General features: G+C 34.6%; 1 protein-coding gene across 3 annotated transcripts; it reads right to left on the reverse strand.

The window, feature by feature from the left end:
- Window positions 1-281: 281 nt before the first annotated feature.
- On the reverse strand, window positions 282-12250 carry LOC106175847 (glucosidase 2 subunit beta). 3 transcript variants are annotated; one of them, XM_013558002.2, is made up of 16 exons: window positions 12064-12250; window positions 11619-11735; window positions 9349-9444; window positions 8903-8960; window positions 8436-8553; window positions 7925-7988; window positions 7583-7648; window positions 7315-7399; window positions 6779-6857; window positions 4108-4299; window positions 3312-3428; window positions 2164-2239; window positions 1860-1929; window positions 1481-1645; window positions 1226-1325; window positions 282-869 (listed from the first exon to the last, which is right to left on the reverse strand). In XM_013558002.2, the coding sequence occupies exons 1-16, from the start codon at window positions 12209-12211 to the stop codon at window positions 729-731; spliced, it is 1692 nt and encodes a 563-aa protein (XP_013413456.2). In that variant the 5' UTR covers window positions 12212-12250; the 3' UTR covers window positions 282-728. The 3 variants fall into 3 exon arrangements, with proteins under 3 accessions (XP_013413456.2, XP_013413455.2, XP_086856446.1); XM_013558001.2 differs by lacking the exon at window positions 6779-6857 and adding an exon at window positions 7050-7128; XM_087000320.1 differs by lacking the exon at window positions 3312-3428.
- Window positions 12251-13782: the final 1532 nt, after the last annotated feature.

Consider the following 13782-nt stretch of genomic DNA (forward strand, 5'->3'; position numbering starts at 1 on the left):
AGCTGTACAAATAGAGTAGAGATAAAGATATCAATCCAGTTTAAGTAAAATAATTTAAATTACAGACAAAAATATACTCGGCTTCCAGGATCTTCAGCCAGTGCCATATAACATGAATGGCTTGACACTGTTACGAGAACGTACCTATATGAATATTTATAATAGCTTACAAGCAGGCCTATTAAGTTTTCAATTGCTCATTACAGTAAACGAGTGGTTAATCTAATAACCCAAGGGCAAAATTTTCAATGACCTTATTGTTTGTGACAACAATACGATACTCCTTTATAACGATTCTTTATTGAAACAAGGTATCAATTCATAAAGAGAACTAGACAATGCACATTTCAGAACAAGAGGAATGTGTAGCATTAGAAAATCAGCTAACAAATACCACCTGAAAAGAACTTTGCTGTTTTGTTGAAATAAATTTGCATTCTTTATCTTCACTACAGGCTTGGACATAAACTTTTTATTAGTTAAATTGAGAAAACACTGATCAGAATTGGAAAATATACAATCTTTTTACATAATTAGCTTAAGACAATGAAATGAAAGAAATGAAAGAAATTCAGACATTAATACAAGACTAGCTTAACCGCCCGCCCCCCCATAAAAAAATATAATAAAGAGAATTAACACCTGAATAAACTGTAGATGCTAGCAGCAATGCAAAATTTTTATCCAGAAGAAAAACTTCTATAAAACTTCTATTCTTGTCAGAATTGCTATAGTTCATCATGTATGTCTTCAGACTGTTTAGCAGGTGCAGTACAGGCAGCAGGAGTCTCAAAGTCAAATGTGTATTCACAACGATTTGGTTCAGCCACATTTCTTAACTCATTTTTCATTCCACAATGTAAGGTGATCTGCAAGATACAAAGAATATAATTACACGGATAATAAAAGTAAAAAAAAAATCATTCCAGGTTTTATTCAAACTCAGGGGTGGATTTAGGCCGTCTTCTGGGTCTTCTGGAAGACGGTCAGATTTTCAAGTTTACATTGTCAGCCATCTAATGTTTTCTGTCGGAAGACGGTCAAAAATGGAAGATGGATCAACAAAGATAATTTGGAAGACTGTCAGAAAATATCTCTGGATCCGCCCCTGAAACTAGTACTTGACTTTTAATCTAAGGACCAACTTATGTAATTTTTTTTTTGCATGGCTACCAAATGTGTGTAAGTTCAACCACCTGCTTAGACTAAAGAAATCGAAACCTACTGTTGCAGATCTGTCAGGACCATTCCAGCAGCCCTGTCCTCTCTCATATTTCATTTTCAAATATATATTTTCTTCTGGTCCTGTCCACTTGCCCCATGTTCTAAAAGTGAAGAAAATATTTTGTCACATCAATGAAGAGTTTTGTCTTCATTGTGAACCAAAGAAGAACTCTACATCTTTAGTTACAAAGAAAAATAATTACGTATAGTAATTAAATAAATAATAATAATGCACGGAAAATATCAAACTTCTTACCCAAGACTAGTTTCGGAGCCTCCATTCTTTGGCCTCTGTGATGCTTTATCAAACGGGCAAAGCTTATATACATATTCTCTGTCAGTGTACTCAAAGCACTGGCCTTTCAGTGGGTAGAAAGCATCATCTGGTCCCAAGTCTAGGGTCAGGAAGTGATTCAAATCACTGAAAAAGAATTGCAGAAAGAACCATGCTAAACATTTTATTTCAGTTGAATGTCATTTATTGAAAATCATTTGAACTTTTGGAAATATATTTATAAAACTTGGTAACAAACTGATCATGCTAAAGAGTTCTCATTTCGCAACATTTTCAGAAAATTCTTAGCTGTACAACAGAGCATATATATATATCATCTACTTCCATATAAATAACTTACTTCATCTCATTTTCTAAATCTTTGAATTTCTGTTCAGCAACTGTGAATTCATGCCTTGCATTATCAGCAGCTAAAAAGAAAGGAAAGTTATTAGTTTGCTTCCCTTTGTTCTGTAAAAGATGCAAATAATAATTCGGTCCCTAAAAAAAAAAAAAAAAATGCCAATTCCTCATCAAGTTTTAAAAAATTCAATTATCCTCGATGCTACATTAATGAATCCAATTGCCGTTGCTGTTCATCAGTTAAATCAAAGTTACACCATCATCAACAAAGTCTCAATGTGAAGTGTACCCCGAGACATTACCTTGTATCAAAACCTTTGTTTCTTCATCATAATCTGGCATTTTTTCCTCTTCTTCCTCCTCTTTCTTTTCATCAGTCTGTAAAAATATCATCCATTTTAAAGACCCAAAAGTCAATGAGATTGAATAATCTGTTATAGCAAAAACTATTGTTGACCTTGGCTGACTAATGTGCATGTCACATCTGATCTACTGAGTAAAAGGCTGCTCAACTCATCTTAGTCATCTTTTAACTCTGCCACTAGAGCAAACTGTTATTGTGTTGACAATGATTTTTACTTCCAATGATGACACATCCCCATTTAAGTATCTCAAATACATTCATTGTGGGGTCATCATCAGAGTCAACCATGTACTTAATCTGATAGCAGTGGTCTTCGCTCATCTCAAAATATACATAGGCCCATGCGCAGTGTGAAACATTGAAGAAACACACCATTTCAGATATTAAAATGCTACATGTATATTCCAACCAATCAATAGAAGAAATACTACTGATCATAGCCAAACAAAGTTCTAATTGTGACCACGTGTCCACATTGCATAAATCCATGAAGTTCTAAGCCTGTGCCATACATTTAAGCACATGCCACAGCCATACAACATTCAAATGTTGATATTATTATCACAATCAGCTCTTAAGCGCACTGTGAACATCTTAAGACCAAAAATATTTTGGTCAAAGTATGACAAGTACGTCCATGTCATAAGAACTTCACAAAGCCTTCATAAACATTAAATGCTATGTGAAACAAAAAAAAAAAAACTTTTTTGAAGCTATGTTTCCAAAACATGTTTCAAATGTCACTGAGAGCATTTTTTATGGATGTTTGACATGAACATTTTCAGTAATGGATGATTTCAATACTTTCATGTTCTCTGTTGAACTTACTGGTAGCACATTTCTATACACCAGACCCAAAGCTATTTGGGCTTGTCAATGATTTAAACAGGATTCAAGATTATACCAGTCTTAACAGAGTTTATCTGATATAAAGAAACACCCCTTTTCAATAGTCATTTCTTGAGACAGAGACTATGTTAGTTTAACCCACTACGGAAGTTTCGAGAGTGGTGTTAGTGCATGCAGTGACTATTTTTTCAGGATACTGAATAGGACTTGGGAGTGTCAAAAGCAAGAAAGAAGTACCCCATATTCATGGTCTTCATCATCTTTCTCATAATCCTCATCATCTTTGTCATAATCCTCCTCCTCCTCATCATCATCACCGAGGTCTTCATCCTCCCCTCCCTGGGATTTAGTTTCCTAGAATTTTGGACGAAGCCAGGGTCAATTGTCACAGCCTGATTACTGTAGAAGCTGCCACCACCACCACCAATATTTCAAGGCACTTCATGCCTAAAATCACCCAAACTTTTTTATCCCACAGTTATCATCTCATATTACACTAACACCATTGTCAGCTTATACCACTTCCCAGTCTACAGTAACCCTGCATGCAATCCTGAGAGTTCTGTGCACCACACAAAATTTAAGACCTGCAGGGACAGATCAGTGAACACTGCTGATTTAATATGATCATGTTTTGTACCAGATGTATTTGTGTATGACCATTTATTTGTGACTGTTTTTCATGGACAGACAGTTGATAATATTTCAGCTACTGTTTAACTCTTCAAACTTTGTTGTGAAGTGTCCAGTTTTTATACGGGTCTGAACCAGCTTGTTACATACATGTGGCACACAGTCTTTGTAATACTATGACACTTACAACCAACAGACCTCTCATTACCTGCACCAAGTTGGTTCAAATATTTATGTAGTACCCATTCTGTTACCCTCACCAAAAACCATCCATCTACATTAAAACCTTCGGTCTCAAAACAATTACTTCAACACATTCACAATACCATCTTATCCTAATATTCTCTGTTGTAAAATAAAACATCTCCGTTCATATTCTGAAATACTAAGTGATCCTTACTGGTGATGGAGCGACCTCAGCCTCTTCAGGAAACTCTGCTCCCTCCTCCATCTCCTCACCAGGGGGCGTTGCCTCCCCCTTGGCTGACTCCTCTTTTTCAGGTTCTGGGAACTTTATGATATCCTTGATATTGGGCCAAACTTTCTCCTGGAATGTTTTGATGTCCACGGAATTGTGGTCTTCCAAATATTCCTGCAAAGCAGAACAAATGATTAACCATAACAGAACAATGCCTTATAATCTATGCGCTGATTGCTGTACATCTGTCACAGGATGCAAATATGAGACTGGCTTTTACAAGTAATGGTGTGCTTTTCAAAAGCATATGGCTAGCTGGCATTCATTCAAAGACAAAGCAAACCATAAAAAAAAATAAAATATTCTACAATATATGCACACAACTTAACGTTAGATCGTGTCTAAAATAACAGAAAGTAAAAACACCACTATTTTAATAATACACAACATTAGTTTTGCACTCACTTGGGTGACCAAATGAACAAAAAATCAAGAAAGGGAAGATACATAAAATAAAAAATTATTTTCACTATTTTATTGGTCTGTTTCAGAAGATGAAAACTTTTCACACTAAAAGCACGTGTGGCATCAAGGCAATAGAGATGACCTTCCTCAAGAAGAATCTGCTTTATATTTGGGCTCATCACTGGGATCAATATTTCCTATGACCCCCTCCCCCACCTTTCCAGATGGTAACGTCTATGGAAGGTAAAACCATTCTAATATACTTTGGTAACAATATGTGTGCTAGTGTTTAAGGTAGATCGGTCGTTACATGTTCCAACGTTCGGATTTTTTTAAAATTTTTTTTGTTTGAAGAGACACCCAAGTACATTAAAAATTTGCAAAAAAAATTGGGAGTCACCGACCAAATAAGAGAACTAGCCCCAAATATGATACACCCTGCATATCGCACTAGTCCCCATTCAAATCAATGGGAAAATGGGTGTTTTCTCACTAAAGCATTATTTTTTATGACTTTCTGACGTTCGAATTTTTTTAAAAATTTTTTTGTGTAAAGAGGCCTCCAAGTACATTTAAATTTTACCAAAAAAATTGGGGGTCACCGACCAAATAAGAGAACTACGCCAAGTTGAAGTGCATTACACCCTGCATGACGCACTATTCCCCATTCCAATCAATGGGGAAATGGGTGTTTTTCACCACATTATTTTTTATGATTTTTCTAACGTTTGAATTTTTTTTAAAAACTTTTTGTGTAAAGAGGCATCCAAGTAGATTTTAATTTTGCCAAAAAAGTTGGGGGTCACCGACCAAATAAGAGAACTACGCCAAGTTGAAGTGCGTTACACCCTGCGTGACGCACTTGTCGGAAGTCCCCATTCAAATCAATGGGAAATGGGTGTTTTTCACTAAATTGTTATTTTTTATGATTTTTGTGTGTGTGTGTGTGTGTGTGTGTGTGTGTGGAAAGACATCTAAGTACATTTAAAACTTTCATTATGTTTAACAGTTGAAGTGAGTATACTCAGCTATTTTCAGATTTGTCAAACTGATGAGAAGGTGTAAGCCATTAACTTTACAACAAAATTCTTGAAGAGAATAATAAGGGAAACACTCATGCATATGAAAATAGTTTATTGCCATTGTTATTTTTTAATGAATATAACATGAACGTGACATCGTAAACACTGTGTTGTCAAGTAAAATGAAGCGTCTGATACAAAGTATCAAATGCGGTATTCACGTGCATGCTTGCTTGCGGTGCGTTCAGTACACTTTGTTTACACTGACTAGTCAAGGTCAGAAGTGCACAATTTTTCTGTATAATATAAAGCAGTTTCAATTTTGATTAGTGAATTATCTTCAAGCTGTATGGCCATTTTCTGAACATTTGTATAAGCTACGAAATATTTCTCAGTCCAAATTTCTCTAAGTCCAAATGAGTGGCGGTACGACGCACTTCCGGTTTTCGTCGAAATCTAAGCTGCGGTTTGCAGCACATTCAGGGCGTTCTACCTCAACATGTACGCAGCCGCTTTGATTGGAATTTACAACACTTATTCTTTACATGATATAGCATCTACGTGCATAATTTGAGAGCTTTAGCTGTCATACATCTCTAGTGCCAATTCAAATTGTAAAAGGAGCTATTCCGACGATTTCTTGAAGGGCAAGTCTATGAACGTGCTACAGTTGTCGTATGGATTCATAGTCGACAAACAATGTCGAAAATCTGTATCGATCATACAGAGTTACAGACAAGTTGATAATGTGTGTTTATCTTATAGATAATTGTTTTATTTCCTCAAATTGATAAAACAGACTGAAGTGTCGTTAGAGACGATTGACGATGCGCTGAAATTGCGCAAATCGTCAAATTACGTAACGACCGATCTACCTTAAGCAGAACATAAGTGTTAGACTTAAGGTAATGCAGGTTAGTCCCCATCATGACAAAATACTCTTGGTTTATTGGGAAGCTGTCAAACTGAGGACAAAGACTATGGCAAACCATTCATCTTATATATCTAAATGTACTGACATCATGGCAACTTCTCGTTAATGACACAATTTGCAACTAATCCAATCATAATATCTAAATAATAATCTCAGAAATTGGAAAACAAATGGCTTTAAAAAATCCATAGTGGTACAAGGTCCCTCCACCCCTCCCTGTGTTTACTCTGACCTTTGCCTCATCCTCCTCCACTGTCCCATTTACATCAATATCAAATTCTGAATGCGTCTGGACTTCCTCCCAGGTCACCCTGCAATCATGGACGGCAGAAAGAGCAGATCAAACACATCAGAGAAGAAAAACAACTCATAAAAAGGTGGAATATGAGAGTGACCATGACTGTCATAACGGGATCCTCTGATGTACACGAGGTAGCCCAATTATATGTAGTCATCTCAAGTCCCTCCTTCGAAATAAAAGTGCACAAATCACATCAAAATACCTGTTGCTCTTGTTCTGACACCTGACCATCTGAATTTTTATCAAATTCTGGGTGTGTTGCTAGTTCTGATGTTGTTATACTGAAATAGGCATTATCATCTTTCTAAGTGCACTCAAACATTTAAGACAAATATATACAAAATCAATTCATTTTGAAATTACTGTTAATTTGAAAACCAACATAAAGGCTACCATTTAATATACATCAAACACCAATTAACAGATTATTTTGGTTTCACAGCAAACATTTTCTTTTAACAACTCACATCCCATCTGCATTGCTGTCCAATTCTGCAAAAGCCTCTTCAACTTTCTTGGCTTCTTTTTCTGCTTCACGTAGTGATTTTTCCTCTGAAAGATATAATTTCAGTGTATTTTTCTCATAATGGGGCACATTAAGTGTTAAAGAAACAACAGCAAATATCATTACGCCAGCAATTTAGAATAAAGATTGTTGTAAAAATGTAATATCTAGCTATTTCAAACTAACAAAAATGTCTCTAACGAGTTTAATTAGAAATATTGACAATTTACCTTCCCAAGCTTTCTGGTGTGCATCTTTTGCTTCTTTTTCAGGCTTTTCTGCCTCATTTTTAATATCTAAAAAATAAATAAATAATAATAAATAAATAATTTAAATGGTACAAAAAAGCAAACGGATGATATTTTTTAATACAGTGTAACTGCAAAAACTCAGTTTCAGGATTTTTTTTATATGATTACTGTCAGTTGTTAGATTTTAAAAAATATTATTTCTCTTTTATTTCTACCTCCATAAAATATCCTTTACATTTATAACTGCAATCCTTTTATTCCAAGTCAGTAGTACATCTATTAATCTGATGAGTGGATCTGCTTAACTCATGATTAACATACTTTCTAATTCATTTTTCTTTGCCTCAGCTTCATCTTTTTCTTTTTCTAATGCTTCCAGTCTTGCCTTAAAACAAAAATAAATTTATTTAAAAGACAGAATACACAAGAAAATACCATCTTATAATCTATGTTACTCTGCCAAATTATTAAACAATAACAGATTTTATGAAGATGAACATTAAAAGGAAATTCAATTTAGTATAGATACATACGTTTGTATATATCCAGTCTACACTATTTTATAGATCTATAGAGAATTAAAATTTCTTTTTAGTGTTACAACATCAGGGATGCAACTGCCATTTAGTAAAAAAGTCAGAAATTATGGCATGGGGTCCAGGGGGCCACATAGGCTAATTATATTTTTGGCTCTCACAAAGTCTGAAATTCTGCTGGAAGTCGGAAATTTCTCATCCCTCCTACATATGATCCAATGAAGTTATTAACTTATTTGGATTTATTTTAAAGAATATCATAATGACTTACAAGTGGGACAGATATAAAAACTCACCCTTTTTTCTGTCTTTGCATCCTTGCCTTGTTTAATATAATCATCCCTGATTTTCACCCCTTCCTGCAATAGCTGTTTCATCCTTTCCTGTTCCTCTCTCATTGCCCTCCCCATTTCTCTGAAGTAATACATAAATTACATACATAACAATGACATTAAGTCACACCACAATGTTGAAATACTTAACTGCACTGTACTGCACAATTTGCCCATATTAAAATATTAAAATGGAACAACTGTATATCTAATGGCTACTAATAGCTACGCCTCAATATAATTGCGCTCCTGTATGTCACATAGTACAGTGGACTACTCGCCGTGTAACAAGTACACACAACATTCACTAAATCCATTTGATACAGCATAATAAAAACCTTATTGAAATTTTAATGACATCTGAATAATAAACAGCACATAAAAATGGTTTCTGCATTAACACGTTTGATCAATTCACTAAAGTTCTTCACCTGCATGTATTAACACAAGTAGTTTCTCCTGAGTATTCATCTGTTCCATCACAGCAATCTGTAATAGTATTGAATCATCATTATCAAGTATTAACTCTTAAAATTCATCAAATCTAGATAATTACACAAAGTGCTCGATTATTGTTATCATCTAATTTTGGTTAATACTCAGTCAACAATTTGACTTCCATCAAATATAAGACTTTTTATAAACAAGAGGTTGCTGGAAAGCATGGAAAATCAATGCAGGAAGTAGCATGCAGAAAAAAGATGAGCAAATTCACAATTTCAGTGTTTCAAAATAGTTCTTGTATGTTCCTCTATCAAAAGTATCATTTATTTGTTACAACATTAATCAACTGGCTTAAACAAACACACAAACAAACAACCAAACAAACAAACAAATTGGCAATCAATCATTAAATACATGTATATGGTTCACTTACCACAGATCCCATCATTCACCCTGGAAGATGGCATAGTCAGGGGCCTGTAGCCAGCATTGGTACAGTGAAAAGACCCATTGGGACAGGCTGACGTACCTGTAAGTAACCAGGTAATCCACAGTCTTGACTTGATATTAAATGTGAGATTTCTACATGAACAAGGCAGCAAAGCTGTCAAATGTACAGACAAAAAGCAGGAAATAACTATGCACAAAATAGACTACTGTCAATTCTGATGTAAAAGTACATTATGTTAAACTGCAAATTCAACATCAAATTTTAATTATGCTCAACAGGTAATATCAATGTAAGTAAAATGTGTAACAAGCATAAGGCTTCAGGCCCATGAGAGTTCAAGTTCACACTTTGAAAATGTATAACTTCCAGAAAAAGAAGCCAATTAGACTGCTTTTCCAACTCAGGCTGCATGCCGATTTTCGAACTTGACCTGCATTTTAGTAAGATCGATTACTCCTGAGAGTTTCACGACAACAGGCCTATCAGTTTTCCTTGAAATGTGTTTACACTGTTGCATATATGTTGAAAAGTGAAAAAAAAGCATAACTTCTACAATAATGGCCCGATCATCCTGATTTTCGAACTTGAGCTGCGTTTTATGAATATTCATCAGCTCTATAAATATAAAGCCCAAAAGTAAAACTGCCTTCCACTTATCGTGCTTACAATGAAAGTGCAAGGCGCCTGCGCTGGCGATGACGGCGACGACAGATGCAAGTGATGGCAATATGTACAGACACATTTATATATATTTACTGTACTGTTTGAGAACAGTAATTGAAATGGTTTTTCTTAAATGGTCATCATGGGAGCAGTGCCCAAATTAGGTTTTTTTCAAATTTTGATGCAATATTACATAATTTTTAACAGCATAATGCCCATCAATTTTTAATAATAAAATATTAGTATCATGGATATTCAGAAAATGTGACTAGCAAAGGTCTTCAGGCCCATGGAACTTCAAAGTCACAACTTGAAAATGCCAAAATGTAAACAAGACAGCACTGTTCTGAAATGGGTTTATTTCCATTTTTAACAATTTTTAACATAAAAGAAAATTAACAGTTTACTGCCATTTTTATATGATCAACGAAGAAAATTGATGAAATGGGAAAAATATCAATAGAGCAGTGTTAAATGTCCAATTTCTTCCATTCTGAGATTCTGAACATAGTGAATGATTCAATCTGACAAACTGCAATGATATGAGTTTATTTCCATTTTTGAAACTTTATTACACAATACACAATAACAAGTTTACCATCATTTTTACAAAATCAACTAACAATGTTGTAAAGATGCAGGAAATGTCAAAAAAACACTTTTACATATCTTATTAATTAAATAATGAAACTGTTAACATGCCTAAGAATTGAATCTAAGGAAATGTAAAAAACAGCAAAACTTCTAAAATAATGGCCCGATTATGCTGATTTTTGAACTTAACCTGCGTTTTAGCAGGATTGACCACTCCTGTGAATTTAATGACAATTGGCCTATCTGTTTTTCTTATATTGTGTTTACAGTGTTGCATATATGCTGAAAAGTGAAAAAAGGCATAACTACTAAAATAGTGGCCCGATCATGCCAATTTTCGAACTTGACCTGCGTTTTAGTAAGATCAATTCTTCCTGTGAGTTTCATGACAACAGGCCTATCGGTTTTGGTTGAATTGTGTTTACAGTGTTGCATATATGCTGAAAAGTGAAAAAACAGCATAACTTCTACAATAATGGCCCGGTCATGCTGATTTTCGAACTTGACCTGCATTTTATGAATATTCATCAGCTCTGTAAATATAAAGCCAAAAAGTAAAACTGCCTTCCACTTATCGTGTTTACAAGGAAAGTGCACGGCGCCGACGGCGACAGCGACGGCGACGACAGACGCAGGTGATGGCAATATGTACAGACACATCTGTGTCTGTACATAAAAATGTGATCATCAGTAGACATGCTTAAGCATATTTTAACAGAATTTTGACAAGTTTTGAAGTCAAAGAAGAAAAATCAAAAATAGTATTTGCTATTAATAACTTCCATGATTTAGCTATTAGCAATAAACATGCATTGAAATATCATGTCTGAAAACAAATTTATAGGCAAACCTATGTCCACCCACTCATACATGATTGTTTTTATAGCTCATGATCGTATTTATGTGGTATGTGTATGTGCATGATGCATGTATGTATATACATGCATACATACATATACATGGACTGTGATAAAATCCCACAGCAATCAACTCACCTGGTTCATCTGAGCCATCTTTACAGTCACAGTAGTCATCATTTATTTGTGAATATGGAATAGTATCAGAATTATCAAAACAAGTAAAACTATCTCCAGGTTTATAAAGGGATGATTCTGAAAAAATAAAAAATAAATTGTTGCCAACAACAGTGTCTATTTAATCAATAAAACTCTACAGCTGAACATTTCTTTATTCCAAAGAACATACAGTAAAAGAATATGTAATTCACTTGAAATTTGCTGACTGTGTCATATGCTTTAGATACAAAATAGAAATCCTAAAAATGTTCATGTCTTCTGAGGAACTTTTAGGAATATATTAGTCTATGACACAGCAGTAACCATTAACTTATACACCCCACTGCTAGCTTCAGTCGGGCTCAACTCAAGTTATCAAACAATGAAATCTATGGAGCATGCTCCCTTAAATGCAAGTACTCACTTGAAATAGATACTCCTCTTGGTCTATCGACTTTAGCTTGAGATAAAGATAACAACAAAATATTTATCAGAATTAACTGTCCTGTTTTACATAAACTGCAAAGCATTCTCGACCCAAGGCTAACAACGTGCCCCCTTTTGGCAGCCATATTGGTATACTGTGACAAAATGGCAAGTCTTGATTGGCTAAATCAGAACGAGACGATAGGGAATCCCCGGAAAACCCCCATGAAAACGCTGCAATGGTGTTATTGTGTAAACGCAGAGGAATAGGTTCAGTGGTGGGAAATAACTTGTCTTGTTTTTAGCGAAAACAGGATCGAATGATATTACGTAATATCGTCTCTTGGTGCCATTCGTGGAGCTTTACAATTATATGATTCATGTAACGTTATCATTAGTAAAAGAGGTACAGTAGGCCTACTGGAAATAGATATAAAGGCCCCTACGAACACAATCTTTCGACTTCATGACTGCTCGTGAGCGACTTTTTTTTTTAGTAAAATCATGTTTTTGTGCATTCTTCCATTTATTTATGATGGCTAAAACGAATAGTGATTATTTTCTCCAAGATACACCTAATTTCGTAAGTCTGTTATAATTAGCACTGCACTCCCCCTTTCATTCTAAAGAAAACACTTAGTCCCAAGTTTTAGTTGTATCGAATCCTCTTCATACATGTATAATAAAACCAGAGTTAAATATCTCATAACCCCAAACTTCAAGTAGATTTATTTATTTTTAATTAAAACATTTGTGTTTCAACATATTTTTTCTAAAAATATTCCATGATGACAGTGCAATTAATCATGAAACCAGCATGACTTACTTGGGATAAACAAGTACGACTATACAAACAAAAGAAATATTGATTCTAAAGATGCCCCGACGTTTTGTGCTTGATGAAAGTACTTATTTCAATACTAATTAAATTTGCAAACCCGATTAAAACCGTCCGGTTGCTTAGGGCAAAAAAATGGCCAAATCGTGACACAGCGGATAAAAGCACCAAATTTTGCATGTGGGTACCTTTTGACATACTAAATCAAATTAGAGCCGTAGCCCACGGAAAAAATTTACCGTTTGGCCAAAAAATCCAAAATGGCCGCCAATTTGTGAAATTTTGTAGAAATATATACATATCTATGTTGATTTTTATCAAATTAAGTATTTTCTCAATGTTTTCCACATCCTTATTACCCATATTATGCATATGTGTCAGATAACAAACTAGTGTCCTTGGACTTATTGAAAAATCCAAGATGGCCGCCGTATGGCATAGGAATACTAGAACATGTACAAGGGTTTTCAACTAACTAATGCCAACTAGGAAGATGCATTGCCCACTAACTAATTAATTTTGTTTCTTATTACACAAATAATATCTTTGTGGGGAGTAACCAACCTTTATTCATAGGCAATTCGAGAAAAATCCAAGATGGCCCCCATATCAAAGGAATACTAGTATACACATAGGGCTTCTTCTGCCATGGAGATATAATATTAATTGTTAAATTAGGTTTGTTTCTGAGTATTTTCCACATCTTTTTAATTAACATAATACATATGTGATGAGAATGTTATGTGTATCCTTTTTGAAAACAAAACAAAACAAAATGGCTGCCATTAGCCGTAGAAGGTGGGGTTCAGTTAATACCTGCGAGAGATAGGCTTACAAATAAAATGAAGCTGAATTCAGTTGTTATTCTTTTTTTTTTAG

The sequence above is a fragment of the Lingula anatina genome, chromosome 1 (assembly GCF_051362555.1).
Source record: "Lingula anatina isolate TDL-2025a chromosome 1, LinAna3.0, whole genome shotgun sequence".
Taxonomy (NCBI): domain Eukaryota; kingdom Metazoa; phylum Brachiopoda; class Lingulata; order Lingulida; family Lingulidae; genus Lingula; species Lingula anatina.